At 41.5% G+C, this 17,758-nt stretch overlaps 1 protein-coding gene across 1 annotated transcript in view; it reads left to right on the forward strand.

The window, feature by feature from the left end:
* Positions 1–952: 952 nt before the first annotated feature.
* hsd17b4 (hydroxysteroid (17-beta) dehydrogenase 4) overlaps positions 953–17,758 on the forward strand; it is a 59,050-nt gene continuing 42,244 nt past the window's right edge. Inside the window, exons 1-11 of the mRNA XM_054731597.2 lie at positions 953–1,110; positions 1,589–1,642; positions 2,179–2,286; positions 2,600–2,659; positions 2,737–2,758; positions 3,229–3,275; positions 3,740–3,824; positions 11,471–11,658; positions 14,854–14,945; positions 15,047–15,071; positions 15,163–15,291. Coding sequence (XP_054587572.1) covers positions 1,059–1,110; positions 1,589–1,642; positions 2,179–2,286; positions 2,600–2,659; positions 2,737–2,758; positions 3,229–3,275; positions 3,740–3,824; positions 11,471–11,658; positions 14,854–14,945; positions 15,047–15,071; positions 15,163–15,291 — 862 coding nt within the window. The 5' untranslated portion in view covers positions 953–1,058. The remainder of the gene's footprint in view (positions 1,111–1,588; positions 1,643–2,178; positions 2,287–2,599; positions 2,660–2,736; positions 2,759–3,228; positions 3,276–3,739; positions 3,825–11,470; positions 11,659–14,853; positions 14,946–15,046; positions 15,072–15,162; positions 15,292–17,758) is intronic.

Here is a 17,758-nt window from a genome sequence, read left to right on the forward strand (position 1 = left end):
CTCCTGACTGACCAATCATTCCTTAGCTGAAGCGTTCATGTGAACAAACAAACTCATGCTGGAATAATGTTGCTTTACCACCGATGCAAAGTGGAGAACTTTGGTCGTCATCCACAGTGCTTATATTTGGCAAAGGAAAAAAAAACATTTGTAGAACAATGACAAGAATCAGTGCAGGTTTGATCATTTGTACTTGATTTGCAATTAAGTTGACTCCTATTCTGTGGTGTTAAATGTGAGGCTTTCTACCTCAGACCCTAGCCTTATTAAAATGTTGGGCTATTCCATTCAAGTTTATTTATATAGCATCAAATCACATAAAAGGGCATATACATAAGAGAGCTGTTAACAAAAAACACTTTAAATGTAATACATTTATACAATCTGCAATAAAGGAGGTCAAAGTTTCTCCAATCTTTTATCTAAAGTGATACTGGTCCAATTTTAAAGTTGGAGTTGCTTTAAATCATCTTAAAATATATTTGTTGCTAAAGCAGAGCTTCACCATTTCTCAGTTTCTGATTAACATGGGTTATAGCCTGTACCTAATTTTAAAACATAATGGGAACATAACAGAATAAAATAAATATTAATTCAATTAAAAAAAGTTCAACCATCATTTTATGATGACTGTTGATACTAATATAGAGCGCAAAGGCTACAAATGTTTTCATCTACTTTCAGATTTCGGGTATACAAATTAAACACATTAATTTCCTGTTACCACAAGAACATGAATATTAAAAGTCTAAATATGTGTGATTCTCATGACATCAACATTGATAATTTTCTTGCAAAACTATAAAACATATGTGATAAAAAAATTGATCACTAGCAAATTAACAAAAAGGTACAATGACGTCAAAAAGATGTGCTAAATTAGCGCGTGTAGATCCCAGCTGAGTGTGGAACGCTGCGAACTGAAATACCGGTCTCTGATTGGCTGCGGTTTTGACCGCCCCTCTGCAAATGCGGAAGTAAAACTTGTTGGAGTTCACCCTCACTGCTGTCAGAGTTGCTGTGTCGCTGCTGCCCTGAAACAAAAACAGCAACTAAAAATGTCTTTGTCATTCGAGGGGAAAGTCGTCCTTGTCACCGGCGCTGGAGGAGGTAACGTTAGTTTATAGTTCTGTCTGCTGAAAGATTTGATCGCACTAGCATGCTAACATGCTAGTTGCGCAGCGCCTTTCTTTTTGCAAGAATGAGAAAAGTTCTGTAACAAGGATTGATCTTTGCCCTGGGCTCCAGTGGTTTCTCAACCTGGAGATTAGCTGTCCTGGCAATAAAACTCCAAGTCGATAAATTGTTCCAGAAATCAACAACAGAGAATCAGTGATTTAGCTGTTAGTGTAACGGGAATAGGTTGATTTTAAGCTATTGAGATACTTTAGTTCTGGTAAAGAACACAGCTAGGGCACAAAGTGCAGCTTATAATCACAGGAATGTGTGTGAAGTGCACACACACCAAATCACAGAGGTAGTTGCTGATTTCAAATATTCAGTCTGAATAAACATTATTATTATTATTATTACTATTATTATTATTATTATTATTAATTAAGGGTTTTATTCTGTCTTTGTTCCACAGGCCTGGGGAGAGAATATGCTCTGGCTTTTGCTGCTAAAGGGGCATCTGTAGTTGGTAAATTATCAAGAAGTATATGTAATGGAGCTGCTCTGTATTTTCATTTCTGTTCAGCGTAAATGTGTCAAATCAATCCTACAGCTTTGTTTAAAGTGATAGTAATCATACATTTTTATATTTATGATAGTTTCATATTCTCAGTTGGACACATGCTCTAAAACTGCAGTAGTGGCAATCATCTGTGTAACATGACGGAGAAACTTCTGAACCTGCAGCTCACACTGCTACAACAAAGCCTGATTGATCAAAAAATGTTTCAGTTAATATAGACTATTGGTAGAGATACTGATCATGTTTATTTACTCTCTTATTGACTTTTCCAGGAAAAATAACATCAGATATTGCCTCTGATTCCATGCATTTTCAAGTTTTGTCATAAATCTTGTTTTAAAACAGAATAATTTGTTCTGCTGGACTGACTTGCTTCTGTTTGACTGTCCAGGAAAAAAAAACCTCAGTTTTCATTCCTCTTTTGGGAGATTTGTATAGTTCATCCTATTGTTGCTAATCTTTGTCTTCTTCGTGCAATAAAGTGAATGACCTTGGGGTAGACACAGCGGGAGGTGGAAAGAGTTCTGCAGCTGCTGATAAGGTGGTGGAGGAGATAAGAGCAAAGGGAGGCAAAGCTGTGGCAAACTACGGTGAGAAATAAAGACTTGAGAATGTGTTCGTGAGAATTCCACATAAATAAATCTTTCCGTTTTTGTGTTTCTTGTGCATATAAGGGCATGGTTTAGTAGAATTATGCAATGCTTTGATTAGTGAGAATTTGTATTCATTTTTAATCTATTCTGTAGAGAGCAATTCCCAGCGATCAAGGTAAATGTCACGCCCCTCGTCAGCCCTCTGAAAACTAAGAATCCAAAAAGTTGCAAAAAAGTCCAAGAAACGTTTCGTGGTAGCTAAGCTCCAGTTCTCACTGCAGTCCTCACGTTTTATTTTGTGCATGTGCAGATTCTGTAGAAGACGGAGAGAAGCTGATCCAATCGGCACTGGACGCGTTTGGAAGGATTGGTGTGTACTATCACCGTGTCACCATTTGTTTTTGAGTAAACCAACTCATATTCACTTATGATACTTTTTTCTTTCAGACATTGTTGTAAACAATGCTGGGTAAGTAATTTCAGCCCAAGAATTTGATGAAAAATAATACAAATATTTTTAAATTACAAAAATGTAAATTTTAATGTTTCTATAATAATAATAATAATATAATAATAATATAAATAAACAATAAATGTTATTATTACTTATATAATGTTATGAATTATAATAATGTTGATAATAAAACATTTACAATACTTGTTTTTATTTATTAATATTATTATTAATAATAAACATTGTTTTTAAATGTATCTAGTTTTATCATTAATAATAATAATAATTATAATAAACTTGAGAATTTAGTTAAAAATTAAATAATCACATTTGAATAAGATGTCTTCTGTCCTAAGGAAGACCTTTTGGTGATGGTTACTATATTTACTGGACTTTGGGTCATTAATTGTTTTAAATAACCTTAGATGTTGCTTAACAGATGACAAACAGACGTAAACTCCTGCTTTTGTGTTTTTTTTTTCTAGGATACTTCGGGACAGATCTTTTCCCCGAACCAGTGATTTGGACTGGGGTGAATAAATTATTTTCTTCCAGGAAGTTATACTGTTTATCAACTTACATCATTATATTTTACTTCTGTGTTGTTTTAATTTTAAATCCTTTAATGTTCAAGTAAAAAAAATGTATAAATGAAAACAATATTTATTTGCTTTTTTTGAAATGTATCTATGGTAAAAAAAAATTAAATTACATCTTAAAGTACTAATGATGATGAAACACTAATACTAATAAGGCAAAACAATCAAAGGTGCATCTTTTCATTTCAGACATCCATGTTTTGTAAAATGTTTTAGTTTAATGTTTTTTAGTTCAGTCCTTGCTTCAATAAGCTACAGCGGCCAAAACAAGCTCTGTGCTGGACTGCTGTTAAAAGGGTTAAACCTTTAAAATAAACTCATTGTATATTTTTGTCATATGTCATTAAGGGAAATTGGTTGATGTACTTAACGCCATCGCTCACCTTCTGTATTTCAGACCTCATTCACAGAATTCATCTAAGAGGCTCTTTCCTGGTGACCCGAGCTGCTTGGAACCACATGAAAAAACAGAAATTTGGCAGGTAAATGAGCTCGCTCTATCTATCGATCTATCGATCTATCGATCGGTCTTCAAACAGGCAGTGGGAGTGGAGTAAGACTCTGGTAGGGGGTGACTTTCTCTTTAAATCCAGGTGGTGACGTTCGTTTTTGGCCGGGCAGTGAACAATTTATTAAAGCTGAAAAGGAAAATAGGTTTTGTTCTGCAGCATTAACGGCTGATCTGTTTTAAGTTGAAAGTGGTTTTCTGTTCATTGAGACATCCTGTGGGTAATATTTATTGACTTAAAGCGGTGTTAATGATGCATTTGAAGCACTTTGTATTGATCTTGTTTTAGGACACCCGTTTGTTGATGCAGGACAAATGAGGAGATCTCAGACATCAATAGTTTAATGTGTTATTTACTACATTTCGCCGGCCTTTAATTATTATTACAGTATTGTTTCTTTTATGTACAAATGTACATCAGATAAAATTATATTATGCAAACAGTTTTTAAAGGTGTGGATTACTTGTTTAATCAATACATTTGCAGTGTTTTCAAGTAGGAATTAATGCCTTGCAGGCAGAACTCGGGGCACGTAAAAGCCCACGAACCCCTGCCTCAGCAGGAGTCTGCAGCATCGCAGCTGAGCTTCAGACGGCAGGTTTTGGAGCCTTATTTCCTGATATTTGGACATCTTGTCTTGGATTGGATAACGGCAACACAACTCTGGGGCTGCATGGTGGCACAGTTGCTAGCACTGTTGCCTCGCAGCAAGAAGGTTGCAGGTTCAATACCCGGCTGTGGTCTTTCTGCATGGAGTTGCATGTTCTCCCTATGCATGCGTGGGTTGCCTCTGGGTACTCTGGTTTCCCCCACAAAATGGCCTAAAGATTAACAATCATACGTCGCTTTGGATAGAAGCGTCTGCCAAATAAACATAAACTTTACCACTGATTTGCAACGTAAATGTTTTATCTCCACCATTAACACGAGCCTGGAGGAGCTTCTGCCATGAGGTGAAGTTGCAAATGCTGATAGTTAGCTTAAACTAGCTGAGATGTCCGCTGCTGATTCCCAGACATCAAAAACAACAACCCACCTCCCTGTCATGAGTAGAGATCGGTGAGTCCATGAATGCTAATTTATTGTGTCGTGTAGATCTGTGAGGCTTTTCAAATTCTAGAGTTTCACTGTCTGTTTTCTATCAGAAGCTAATGCAGGAGATGGGTGTAGGAGACTATTTCATGTTCTGCCTGCATGAAAACCTCAGAGTGACTGATTATAATCAGAAAAAAACATTTAAAGTGTTTTTTCAGTCAACCTCATATTTCCTGCAATGAGTTATTTATTGAGATGCATGTTTGCATCTCACAAAGGTCACACAAAGGTTATATTTAGCCTGCTTTACTCATGTGTTAATAAATAAAAGTTAGTCTTTAGAAAGGCAAACAATCTGTTCTGCTTGAAATGAAATATGCATTAGTCAGAAACGGAAAACATCTTGCAGAAGCCATTGCATTTAGCAGCAGCAGCTTATTGGATAGAGGATAAAACGGTTAAAAACAGTACTGCTAGTCCTAAATCAACAATTTGATGAACAGATGTAGGCTTGGTTATTGTTTTTATAGAGGCTAAGTGAATAATCATTTCAGATTTTGCTCATGTTTAGCATTACTCATGCATAATGGTGAGATTCAATCTGTGTGCAGCCACCTTAAAGATTTATGGTGCATCTAAAAGAAAAGCCGTATCAGAAATGAATGAAAGGGCAAAATGTCAAAGACTGGACTGTATGGAAGCCTTCTGGGCTCGACACACGGGAGGCGACAAACGACCGCGATCAGCAAAATTTGTCGCCGTCGCTTTTATTACCTTGGCCAGCGGCAAAGCCGTCTACGCTTTCTGTTCCATGGCGAAATCGAAACTTCCTTTGTTTTGTTTGGCTGTGTCAGGTTGGAGGGAATTAAGGTTATTTAAGCGGTTCAGAGTTAATAAAGTGGTAGATATGATGTTTCACAAGGTGCTGCTAGAGTTATGTGAAATCTTACTTCTGATTTTACTATAAAACATGATAATAATAATCAACTTCTCCTCCATGTTTGCTCGGAGATGTGCGGAGCATCCTGTCCGCTCATTGGTCAGTGAATGAAACCTCCGTTGATTGGTCCTCGTCCGAGCGACAGCGATGAAATGTCAAGTGGTGCTCGCTGCAGAACCACAAAGGCGGAGCTGCACCAGAGTCAGCCCCGCCCATTCCTGAGTCAGCCCCGCCCATTCCATCAGAGTCAGTCCAATTCCTTCCAGTTGTCAGACTTGATAGCATTCTGGAACCAAAGAGGGTGTTATAGCTAATTTCATCTAAAATGCAAGATTGAGGACGGAGTTGAGAGGTTAACTGAACAGTTTTTGTAAAGGTTCCATATAATTAAAAATCTAACTTTTGGAACTTTTTACCATGTTATATTGTCGTTTCCTCATAAGAAACACGCCAAAGCCATTTTTGGCCTCATTCACACAATTTTCTCCCATCTCAGCTTCAATTTGGTCCTCTCCTCCGAAGCAGGTCGTGTCTTGGTTCTCAAATCGGGATATTGTGTGAATTTTCTGACAAATTATCTCTGAAATGACTTCTACTGAGACACTGCCGAAAAATCATACAACCCATCTACAAAGACACACTGGATGGCACAATTACATGTGACAACACTAGCCTATTATAAGTTGTAGTGGTGAAGTGGTTGTGTAGTCAGCTTGGCTTGCAGTTTTGCGCAGGTTCGCCTCCCGGTAACGGCGCAAATTTTTTTCTTCTTTTCTAGCTACACTTGCCAGTACTATGTTTTTAACCATTTATTGGTATACCGTTTACAATATAATGACTAATGTGTTTGTTTTTCTATTTATTTGTTTATTTAGCCAGCGTGTGGCCATTTGTGAGCAGAGTTTCAACTAAAATGCTGTTTAGGAACGACCAAATTCAAAGAACTTTTAGAGACATAAATATTTTGCTGAAAATAAACATTACAACTCAAATATAAACAAATTAAATGTTTCAGCTGGCTAAATAGATAGCTGCCGACCCCACCGAGAGTCGAACCAACATCAGCTGAGGGAAAGCAAAATTTAAGTGTGACGATGTTGCCACTAGACTACCAGAGCCTACCAAATGATTGTCCTTAAATGCTCTTCTAGGCTGGTTCTGTTGGAGCGGCTATGGACACATTTGCTAAAAGAAACCTTTTCATTTCGGGATATATTCAGGCTTTATCCTGTAGCAAGTTATATTTATCTTGCTTAATTGGAGCATAGAACATAGCATTAACATTTGTAAAGTAGTAACAGCCGTAATTCATGTGGGTCAGGTTAGTTTGCGATTAAATAAATAAATAAATTAACAGAAGAAGTCAGTGGCCTTGGCTATTTGCATGAGTGGGCGGGGCTGACTGGTGCAGCTCCGCCTTTGTGGTTCTGCAGCGAGCACCCTCTCTGAAAAGTTGAAAATGTTTAAACCTTCTGGGATCGCGTCGCTGGGTCGCCTGTGCACGACACGTGCACGAGCGCAAAATTTCACACGCGTGTCTTTCGTTTTTCGCTTGGTAGGAGGGAGACCCGCGATTATCGTTTTGTCGCGCATGTCTCATTGAAAATGAATGGAGGAGAGGCGATGTCGCCTCCCGTGTGTCGAGCCCATTAGGAAGTCTGCAAATGTATTTGTTATCTGAACCAGGTCCCTACGACGATTATGCCGCGGTGTGTAAAAAGATGTGCTTGTGTGGTAAAACTTGATAGTCTGTAATTTCCTCGCAGTAAATGACTCCACAAACTTGAAAGGCATTGACGTGCGTAACAATTTGTCACCTTGGTGTTTCCATTGTCGTGCACAGAACGTGTGTTGTGTTATGGACCACTGCTTGCTTATGACCAGCTTGATGGCGTTTTGCAGGTGTCTCCTGCAGTTGATGTGGCATTGATGCTTAACCTTATTACTTCTGCATGAGATTGTGTACTTTGGTGCCAGCGTGTGCTTTTGGTGTACAAATATTTCCTTCTTCCTGCATGTGGATTGCATAAGCCTACAGTTGTTTGAATAAACCTACTGGGCTCTGTTCTGTCGAGTGTGTAAAGCAGAGTAAGAGTTGATGGGTTTTCATTACATGACTAAACGCTTGAATATACACACCAGCAGGTGTTTGCGCAGGCATGACAAGTGTGTGTTTCTCCACTAGACTGTGTGTAGGATGTCATAGTCTCCATTTCTACTCCCTAGTGACGTCTGTCAGGCTGTGTGCTGGTGCAGTTGGCAGCCTTGCATTAAAGACCAAATTTACTGGGAAAGCTTTTTTGTTTAGTTGTTGTTGAAATATGATCGGCCACTCTGAGTGTAGGCTAAACTAATAGTTTTCTATCCCTGTTTCCTGCATTAGCTGCCGATTGAACATTGATGGGGACCATCTTGGATTAGGAAAGCCAGTTAACTCTGCATCACAAAATGAGCATTCATGGACTCACCCATATTGACTTGCGACGGGGAAGGCTGTTGCTGATTTAGCGCCCAGGAGAGAGCAGAGTGGTCTCGATTAGTAGAAGCTAACTGTTAGCATTAGCAACTCCACAACATGACAGAGCTCCTTCAGGTTTGTGTCATTTGTGGAGAGAAAACATCAACGTTTTGAATAAGTGGTGGTCACGTTGCTATTAGCCAACCAGAGGTGATATCCAAATATCAGGAAATAAATCTCCAAAACCTGCCATCTTCCGCTCTCCTCTTCTCTGGCTCACTTCTAGTTCTAGGAACAAAGGGGTGGGGAACCCTGGTCCATCGAGGGCCGCTGTCCAGCATATATTATGTTTATGTTTATTTATTTAGCAGACGCTTTTATCCAAAACGACTTACAATTTATAACCTATAGGGCATGTTGTGATCAGTGGGGGAAACCGGAGTACCCGGAGGAAACCCACGCATGCATGGGGAGAACACGCAACTCCACGCAGAAAGGCCGCAGCCGAGTTTCGAACCTGCAACCTTTGTGCTGCGAGGCAACAGTGCTAACCACCGCGCCACCATGCAGCCTAGTTTCAACCCTGCTTCAACACACCTGATTTCAATCAGCAGGTGACTAACAGGCTTCTGCAGCCTGATGAGCTGCTGAACAGGTGAACCAACCACTGAATCGGAAGTGTTGGAGCAAAGGCGTGCAGGAAAGCGGCCCTCGAGGACCAGGGTTCCCCACGCCTGTGTAACAGGAGCTTTCTTCCCACAGAAGTTGACTCACAAGGCTTTCACTTATCCTAGAGACCACTGCAAATAAGTAAAAACAAAAAACAAAAAAAAAAGTGTCTTAAGAAGGTTGCAGGCTCAAAATCTGGCTGTTGCCTTGTGGGTTTCCTCCCACAGATAGAAAAATTCATCAGCAACACTAAAACCCGGTTACGACGGTGATATTTTATAATTTTTGGATGATTTTTAGAAAACGATGCCACACAAGTGGCTATGAAAAAAAACTCACAAAGACAAGATATTTATTCCTAAAAGGTCTTCACTCACCCATACATGTGCTGTGGTCTCTATGAATAAATGCTGTGAGTAATTGTCTGTGGAAAGACAGACAATTGCTCTCAAGCTCCTGTTGTAGGCGGTAAAGTTTGTCCGGAGAGTGGGGAGCACATGCAAACATCTCACCCCTGATTGGCTAACAGCGACACAACTCTTACGCAGCGTTCATTTGCTTTTATTTCTTGGATAAAAGATGCAAAGTTAAGGTGACGTAAGCTGTGAAGTGTCCCTTAGATCGCTGTTTAATAGGCGGTGGGGGAGGGGCGACTGCAAAAGCTGCTGTTTACTTGAAGATGGACAGATTATTATTTTGAAGCTAACTTAAAAGATTTTGATGGATAAATGACTTGGAAAGGTTATCTGTACGCACCGCACGCTAGAAAACTTTTGGGTATGCTGAGTGGTAAATTTTAAAAGTGCAGATGCTGCGTACCGGTGCATACTGGTCCTCTGGCTATTGCTAATAGTTAGTTTCAACTAGCCAAGGCATGCTCTGCTCTCTCCTGGCTGCAAAATTAACACAGCTCTCTGCGTTTGCGAGCCAAACTGGGCGAGTCCACGAATGCTACGCTTCTCTGAGGTAGAACAAACTGGATTTTTCTGACCCGATTGTTTTTCCATCTATTTCCCTTCTGCTGCTAATGGACGTGATAGGATTTGAAGAAAACATTCAGGATTCATGTGAAAATCAAGAGTGACTGAACGTATTTCACAGATAACATGTATTACACGGTTTCTCAGTGAACAAGCCCTTTAAAATTGTTGGAGGGGGGGAGAATCGGGTCAAAAATCGACATCACCGTCTTGCTGTGGGATCTGGGCCTGCGTTGGTGTGAGGATGGTTTGTCTAAATGTTTGGCCCTGTGTGGGGCTGTCGCGGTTGAGGAATTCCCCCTGCGGTGATTCAGGGTGGCTTAATATTGCGGTGTGCGATATTATTGCAGCATTTTCTTTTTATTTTCAGTACTATCTAAACATAATGCTTACACATTTAAAAAAGGTTAAAAATTGCCGTGCCTTCTTTTATAACACTTTACTGAATGCAGATCAAAGGGCAGTAACAACACAGATCGCAGTAACGTTTGTTTCTCCGACAGTCGCAGTCCGACTGAACTTAAAAACAACAAAATTCAGGAGAAGGTTAAACTTTTAAATGCAAATTTGGCTGCAGCATCTAACAAATAAGAAACAAGTCCCCATTTTGTTTAGTTGTTTAAAATCAAGCATAAAAAATTACATGTACCGGGCGCGGGGCACTATCATTTCACTTTCACACACACGAATGACGGTGCTTTATAGCTCGGTCAAGTCCTTGTTACCCACAAGGACAACCAGCATGTTAACCATATACGGTTTGAGAGAGGATCTGAGAGGGGCGGCAACATTTCCAGCAACACTGAAAACCCTCTCGGATGGTGCGCTCGTTGCACTAAAAGCTGCGAGTTGTGAAGCGCGTTCCATCCGCGAGCCGCATCACCGCGCGGAAAGTGAATGCGTCAAGCATAAACCAAGCTTAAATCAGGCTTTACGCACACGTACTTGCGTGCGACTGGCGAGCAAAGGGAATCTCTCCCGGTTGTTGCTCCACCGTGTCAGGGGGGTTTCTTTAGGGTGGATGCATTCCTCCTGCAGGTAGCGAGTGAGCTCCAGCTCGGCTCAAACTCTCTTCGGGACGGTTGCAGAAGCAGTGCTTGTCCGGGACTTCAGCAGGTCTCCGAGCGTTTATTTATTTATTTAGCCGCTGGTGGCAGCTCTGTCTCGGCCAAGGACTCTGGCTGCGCAGCAGCTGACGTACTGAAAACCAAAGTGCTCCCAAAGGAGCGAAGTAACGTTTCGTTTTGATACCAGCGCAGCCATCCTTCTCAACATGCATCATTGAGTTGAATCAAGTTCAGTAATCGCGGTGGCCCATGATGCAGCGCGGTGGGCTTCTTCATATTGCGATATTTCATTTTTGCGGTTACCATGACAGCCCTAGCCCTGTGACAGGACTGGAGACCTGACGAGGGTGTCCTCTGCGTTTCGCCCAGTAACTACCAGAGTTGGGCGCCAGCTCCCCTGCTGTTTGAAAGTGGTCAGGTAGTGAGTGATGTCTGTCGCTTTGCGTTAAGCCCTGCTTGTCTTCGTCCAGAATCATCATGACCGCCTCAGCTGCAGGCATCTACGGAAACTTCGGCCAGGCCAACTACAGCTCTGCCAAGCTGGGCATACTTGGGCTGGCCAACACTTTGGCAATCGAGGGAATCAAGCACAACATCCACTGCAACACTATTGCTCCTGTTGCGGGGTCACGCCTCACGGAAACCGTCATGCCACCAGGTAAATACACAACTGATGCCCGATGTGGGAGGGTTTGTCTTCAGGTCAGGAGAATCAAAAATGGATTTCAACCACAACTTTAGTTTTTCTAGAACATCTGCAAGTTTAATTCCCACAAAGTGTTAACTTCCATAACTAGAAGCAACAGCACTCGCTGTAGACGAGTTCATCTCGTCATTGCTCTAATGAGATCCTGTACCCTCTGACTGCTTTGAAGCATTAGTTCTTGATTTAAAGAGGCAAATATGGGTTATTTAGTTTATTTTTTATGCTTTTAAACATTCACAGAAAGTCTGCACAGCTGCATTTATTTACACAATGTTTGCTGTGGAGTAAAACTCCAAGCTGCAGTGGGATATGATGCACGTTTAACAAAGATCTAAAATAACCAGTCAGGAGTCCATGAATAGATGTATTTGTACATCACCTCTCGTGTTTTTAATCTCATGATCTCATAAAGACCGGGACAGTCACCAAACCTGACTGCAGCTTTGCTGACGGGGGATTAAGTGACAAACTAGAGGAATGGTTTTGTTTCCGTGTTGTGCTCGTCCGCAGTAGCATCTGCCACGCTGCGCCGTGCCAACCGACACAGGATGGGCTCACCTTGGTAAATGACTTGGTTCCATATGGTTGTGCTCACTGACTCGGACGTTTCTGAAAGGCAAAGAACAAAACTCATCATGCTAAGAGAGAAATGCTGAGTCCAGACGAGCAGAATGCCTCTTTTCTTTCCGCCAGGGTGCAGATATTTTAAGCACTCGTCGGTTGTGTGGAGATAAATAATTAAAGGTTTATCTTAGCAGGAATTAAAAGCTTTTGCTTTAATAGTTTTCCGTCTTCATTCCAAGCCTTTCAATTTGAATGAATCCGCTTTAAAACTAATTATTGGTTCCTAGTCTTGTCTCCTCTTATATTGTATTTGTTGTATATTACTCATCCAAAAACAACCAGATTTCCTAGAGAATCATTTAACCCTTTAAGCGCCAAAGTCGCAATATTGCAGCAAGCGTCATTGCTGACTTTAACGAGCCACAGCTACAAATATGGCCCCTCATGAAGTTACTACTTTACACCAGAAGACAGTGGAGATGTGGAACTTCAGGCTGAGCAACACTTATGGGTATGTTTATCTTGAAAGTTTAAGAGTTTTTGGAGTTTGAAAAACACTTCCTGCTGAGAGGCTCCCGGTCAGGGAGAGGACGACGCAGGTGGTGAGCACAGCATGAAGAGGCCGAATATTAGAGAGATAAAACTTACAATTGCCAGCAGGTCTGGTCTTTGTTGACTGATCTCTTCATCTGGTTGTTTTGCCGTCTTTGGGACATGATAGATGTAGAGATGATGGTAAAAACGCCGCTAATGTGAGAGACGTAGTGGCAATGTAAAAAAAATAAAATAAATAAATGCCATGAAAAGCTGCAAATGCCAATGCGTTATATATTGAAGTCAAATATTCATAAAAATTAAATAAAAAATATTAAATAAAAATCTAAAAAGAGTTTTATATATGTATATACAAGTTCTAACTTTAAAAATATAATGGAAATTTGTAAAAGTAAGAGGGAACATCAGTAAAAATGATGCATTCCAATATGGCAACCTGATGACATCATAATATGCAAACTTGATGAGTGAATTTGCTCCCAACACAAACGTTAGGTCCTACTGAAGACTTTTCTCATTTATAGTTTACCTTTATCTCTAACCATTTTCAAGCTACAACCTTTTGAAATAGTCTTGTCAAAATTGAATATTTTCTTGAAAAAAACTCTGGCGCCCAAAGGGTTAAGATGCTTTCAAACTTTAAAGGGACTTTACGGAGTTTTGAATTTTTATGCTCGCGATTGCCCCCTCAGGCCAAAAGCGTAACGGAAGCTTCAATAGTAGGCTCGTGCACGAGGTGTGCATGCTGTACGTGCACACTCCTTAACGAAAATAACAGCTGAGACAGTCCCGTGAGCGTGTGTGTGTGTGTGTGTGTGTGTGTGTGTGTGTGTGTGTGTGTGTGTGTGTGTGTGTGTGTATGTGTGTGTGTGTGTGTGTGTGTGTGTGTGTGTGTGTGGGTGAGTGTGTGTGTGTGTCTGTGGGTGGGTGGCCCGGAGGACAGAGGACAGGAGAACACGCAGCTAATTAATTAAATAATTTGGTTCTGTACCTTTCTCTTCAGCACAGCCGACAAAGGTTTATGATGGGTCAGTCCTCCTGCATGCTCAGATCATTCCCTTCCCTTGCTTGAAAAATTGTTCCAAAATGAAAGTTGAACCCACATCTTTTTTATCTGTGAATTCAATGCCGTTCGGCGAGTCTCAAATAAAAATGTGGGCATCTTACTGTAAAAAAATATACCATTAATGTAAAAAAGAAACTCTAAATGAACTATGTTCACATCCGGAATCGAACCCGGGTCTTCTGCACAAGTGTCCGATGTCTTACTAGGTGAGCTAAAGCGCCAGTGACGTCTTTTGTATCTGTAACATTTATATCCTTGATGACAGCTGAAACGACGTCAAACCAAAGAACGGTTATGAGTGAAAATGGCTATTTTGTTGCTAATTAGCAGGAAATATCTAGAAGAAAGTTCTACAGAAAGTAGCTAAGGGTCCTCAGAAATGTAGCTAGCTTTGTCACTAGGCGTTAGGAACAGCGACAAAGTGGCACTGCCTCTCTCTCTGCTGCTAAAGCTACGGATAGCAAATGCTACGGGCGATGCCTGAGCGTGAACGCGCATGAAGCAGCCTGCTCGACCCGAGCATCTCTCTTTTTCTGTGATTTTACAGAAAAACAGGCAATCACAGTAAAAATGCCAGGGCTCATTCTACAGGACCAGGGCATTGCAGGAGAATGTATGAAGAAGACATTTATTACATGTTTTGGCTGTCAAACTTCCATAATGCCCCTGTAAGCTTTTAAAAGTTCAGAAAAGGCTACCGTATTAACTCAGTTTTTACTGTAAAATCAACGCAAAATGATAAAATATACTGTAGATTCATGTTGATTATGTATATTTAAGTGACGGAACACAAAACAATTAAAGAAAAATAGCAAAAAAAAATTGAATCGGATATTGCTGTGCAGCTATTTGGTGTTTTATAAAACAAACCGACAAGGAACTCATGCACACTTTTCATTTTTAATGCAGTTGCAGGGTAGATGATGTGCTTTATACTAAATTAATCTGTTTTGCTTATTTAGATCTTGTGGCGTCACTGAAGCCTGAGCATGTTGCTCCTTTGGTCCTCTGGCTCTGTCACGAGCAGTGCCAAGAAAATGGAGGACTGTTTGAGGTAAACGGAAAAAAACAACAATAACAAATGTCGTCATGTGACGAAACGTCTTGAGTATCGGCAAGTGATTGCTCATCTTCACATGTTTCATCTCCCGTCAGGTTGGAGCAGGCTGGATTGGTAAATGTAAGTACTGTGATGCGTTGCTGTGGAAATATCTTTGTGTTTGTGTGTGTGTGTTAGATTTTCACATACATTGTCATTTGTGTGTGTGCAGTGCGCTGGGAGCGTACTCGGGGCCAGGTTGTGAGACAAAAGAACAAACCGATGACTCCTGAGGCTGTTCGGGACAACTGGGACAAAATTTGTGACTTTGCAAACGCTACTAAGCCTGCTAATATAGCAGGTCAGTAATGCAAATGGGCCAGTAAAGGTTGGTTTATGCTTGACGCGTCTGCGAGGTTCGCAGAGCTCCGCGCGGTGAAATTGCGTAATTTTAACAACCACGCACCTCCGCATGTCCCAGATTTTCTGCACCTTGCACCTAGGAAATTTTCTAACCACGCGGACGGTCGGACGCGGAAAAACATGGCGGACTGGCAAGAACTAGTATGGCAGAGGTTCGTAAATACAGACATTTGTATGATTCAGCTCTCAGAGATCACCGTGATCAACATGTTGTTAATAATTCTTGGAGAGAAATAGCTCGCACTGTCGGAAAAGACGAGGACGCTGTTAAAAATGCTGGAATGCCATGTTGTAAACAACAGTAGTTTTTACTTCTACTATGGTGTAGTGTTTGATGCATGCCGTAGAGCTCCATGCTGCCCCCTACAGTTTGGGAGAATATTGGCTCACCGCAGAGACAAGCCGCATGACCCATAAACGCTGCAAGTTGTGAAGCGCGTTCCATCCGCGAGCCGCATCACCAAGCGGAAAGTAAATGCGTCAAGCATAAACTAAGCCTTATACAGCCACACACTCAACAGCCTGTGAAAACCTTTTTTAGCTCATGTTCAATCATCCACCTGGAACGTGTTTACCCTTAGTTCCATACATGGGCTGCATTTAAAGGTGCGTAACACTCGCTTAATTAATACATTTGCAGTGGTCTCTAGTGGGAATGAATGCCTTGTAAGTTGTACTGGGGGGGGGGGGCAAAAACACTCAGATGCGCCTGTTTCAGGAACTAGCAGAATTCCACATCAAAGGAGAGCTGAAAACACCAGGATTTTAAGTCTTATTTCAGAATCAGAAGGGTTTTATTGCCATATGTACGAGAAATCACAACATTAGGAAATAGCTGCGGTACTTTCCTGATCTTTGGTATGTTCTTACTGTGTTGCTTTTCTAACTGCATTGTTGGTTCTTTATTCTTTATTATTATTTTTTTACATCATTGTTAAACATTTTATTGTTGTTTTAAAGGCTTGCAAACTTAAAAATGACTTAAAGCAATATTATAAAACGTTTTGGAAATATTCAATATTGTTTGGATCGTATAGTTAAGCCGGGCGGACACTGTGCGACTTTTTCACTTTTGAGCCGATTTTCCACTCATGCGAGAATTCACGAGATCGGCGCGAGTTTAGCGCTGAGCGTCGTGTAGTGTACAGGGGGTTACGAGAGGCCATTAACACCACGTGACCAGCTACCGATCAGCAATCGTGAGCTCGCACGGACTTCTGGCGTGTTTGAAATTTTGCTCGTCCCTCGTGAGGGTATCGCACTGTTGAAGCGGCGCTGCGAGCGGCTGCGACCCAAAAAGTACCAGAACCGCTCACGGCGCATGCGCAATCCTGCATCAACACCGCTCGCCCGCTATTTCCCTAATAACACACGTTGTTCGTTTTTATTTCTACACGTTTTTTTACTCACAAAGATTGTCAAGAAAGCGTGTTTGTCGTGTTCGTGTCAAATTAAACTGATCACAAAACACAGATTTACTTTCTTTATTTCGTTTTCCTCATCCAACCCCCATAAATCCCTGTGTGTCCTCCTGCAGCACTCCCGCAGGACAACAGGCAAAACAAAAAAGTCTGACGTGTTGTGTAAAAACTGCTATTTTTAGCATATTTTTAGGTCCGACGTGTTGCTACCAGACGTACAGTGTGAGCAGTCAGGTCGCATCCGAGAACTGGGTCGTACAGTGTGAGCACATGACTCGTGAGGTCTGCCCTGCGAGTAACTCCTCCTTTCCACCGGAGCCGTCAGCAGCACGTTACTGCAGCAGCACGTCTTGCTCGCGTAAGCTGCTGCTTGGCCCTTCCCACGAGACGCGAAGCAGCAGGGGAGCAGCTGTCACTGACCGAGCACGAAGTCACACGAGTGACTTCGTCAGTAAACACAACAACAAGCAGGAGAAAACTACAACATGTTTTGTGTTTTATGTTCTTTCCGTTTTATAATCGCCAATACGGACCTGAAAAACAAAGGAGACCGCTAGCTAGGTGAAAACTTCTCACGGGGCCGCACATTTAGTAACCTTTTTTTTAACTAAAGCAACTGGAAGGCAGTACGTTTCTTTATTCTGAAAATCCCAGGAAGCTTCGCTCCATTTCCGCGTCCGATTTCCTGTCTTTCCTTCCCCAAAAATGTCGAATTTGACCCGTTTCAGAGGCGCCGCATGTAGAAAATAGAACCGGCGCGTAAAGGCCGCGACATGCTGCTCCTGGCTTTGCCGCTGGCCGCGGATCGCCTCCCGTGTGTCAGGTAATGGGCTCGACACACGGGAGGCGACAAACGACCGCGATGAGCGAAATTTGTCGCCGTCGCTTTTATTACCTGACACACGGGAGGCGATCCGCGGCCAGCGCCAAAGCCGTCTACGCGTTCTGTTCCATGGCGAAATCGAAACTTCCGTTGTTTTGTTT

Source organism: Nothobranchius furzeri, chromosome 17, assembly GCF_043380555.1.
Source record: "Nothobranchius furzeri strain GRZ-AD chromosome 17, NfurGRZ-RIMD1, whole genome shotgun sequence".
NCBI lineage: Eukaryota > Metazoa > Chordata > Actinopteri > Cyprinodontiformes > Nothobranchiidae > Nothobranchius > Nothobranchius furzeri.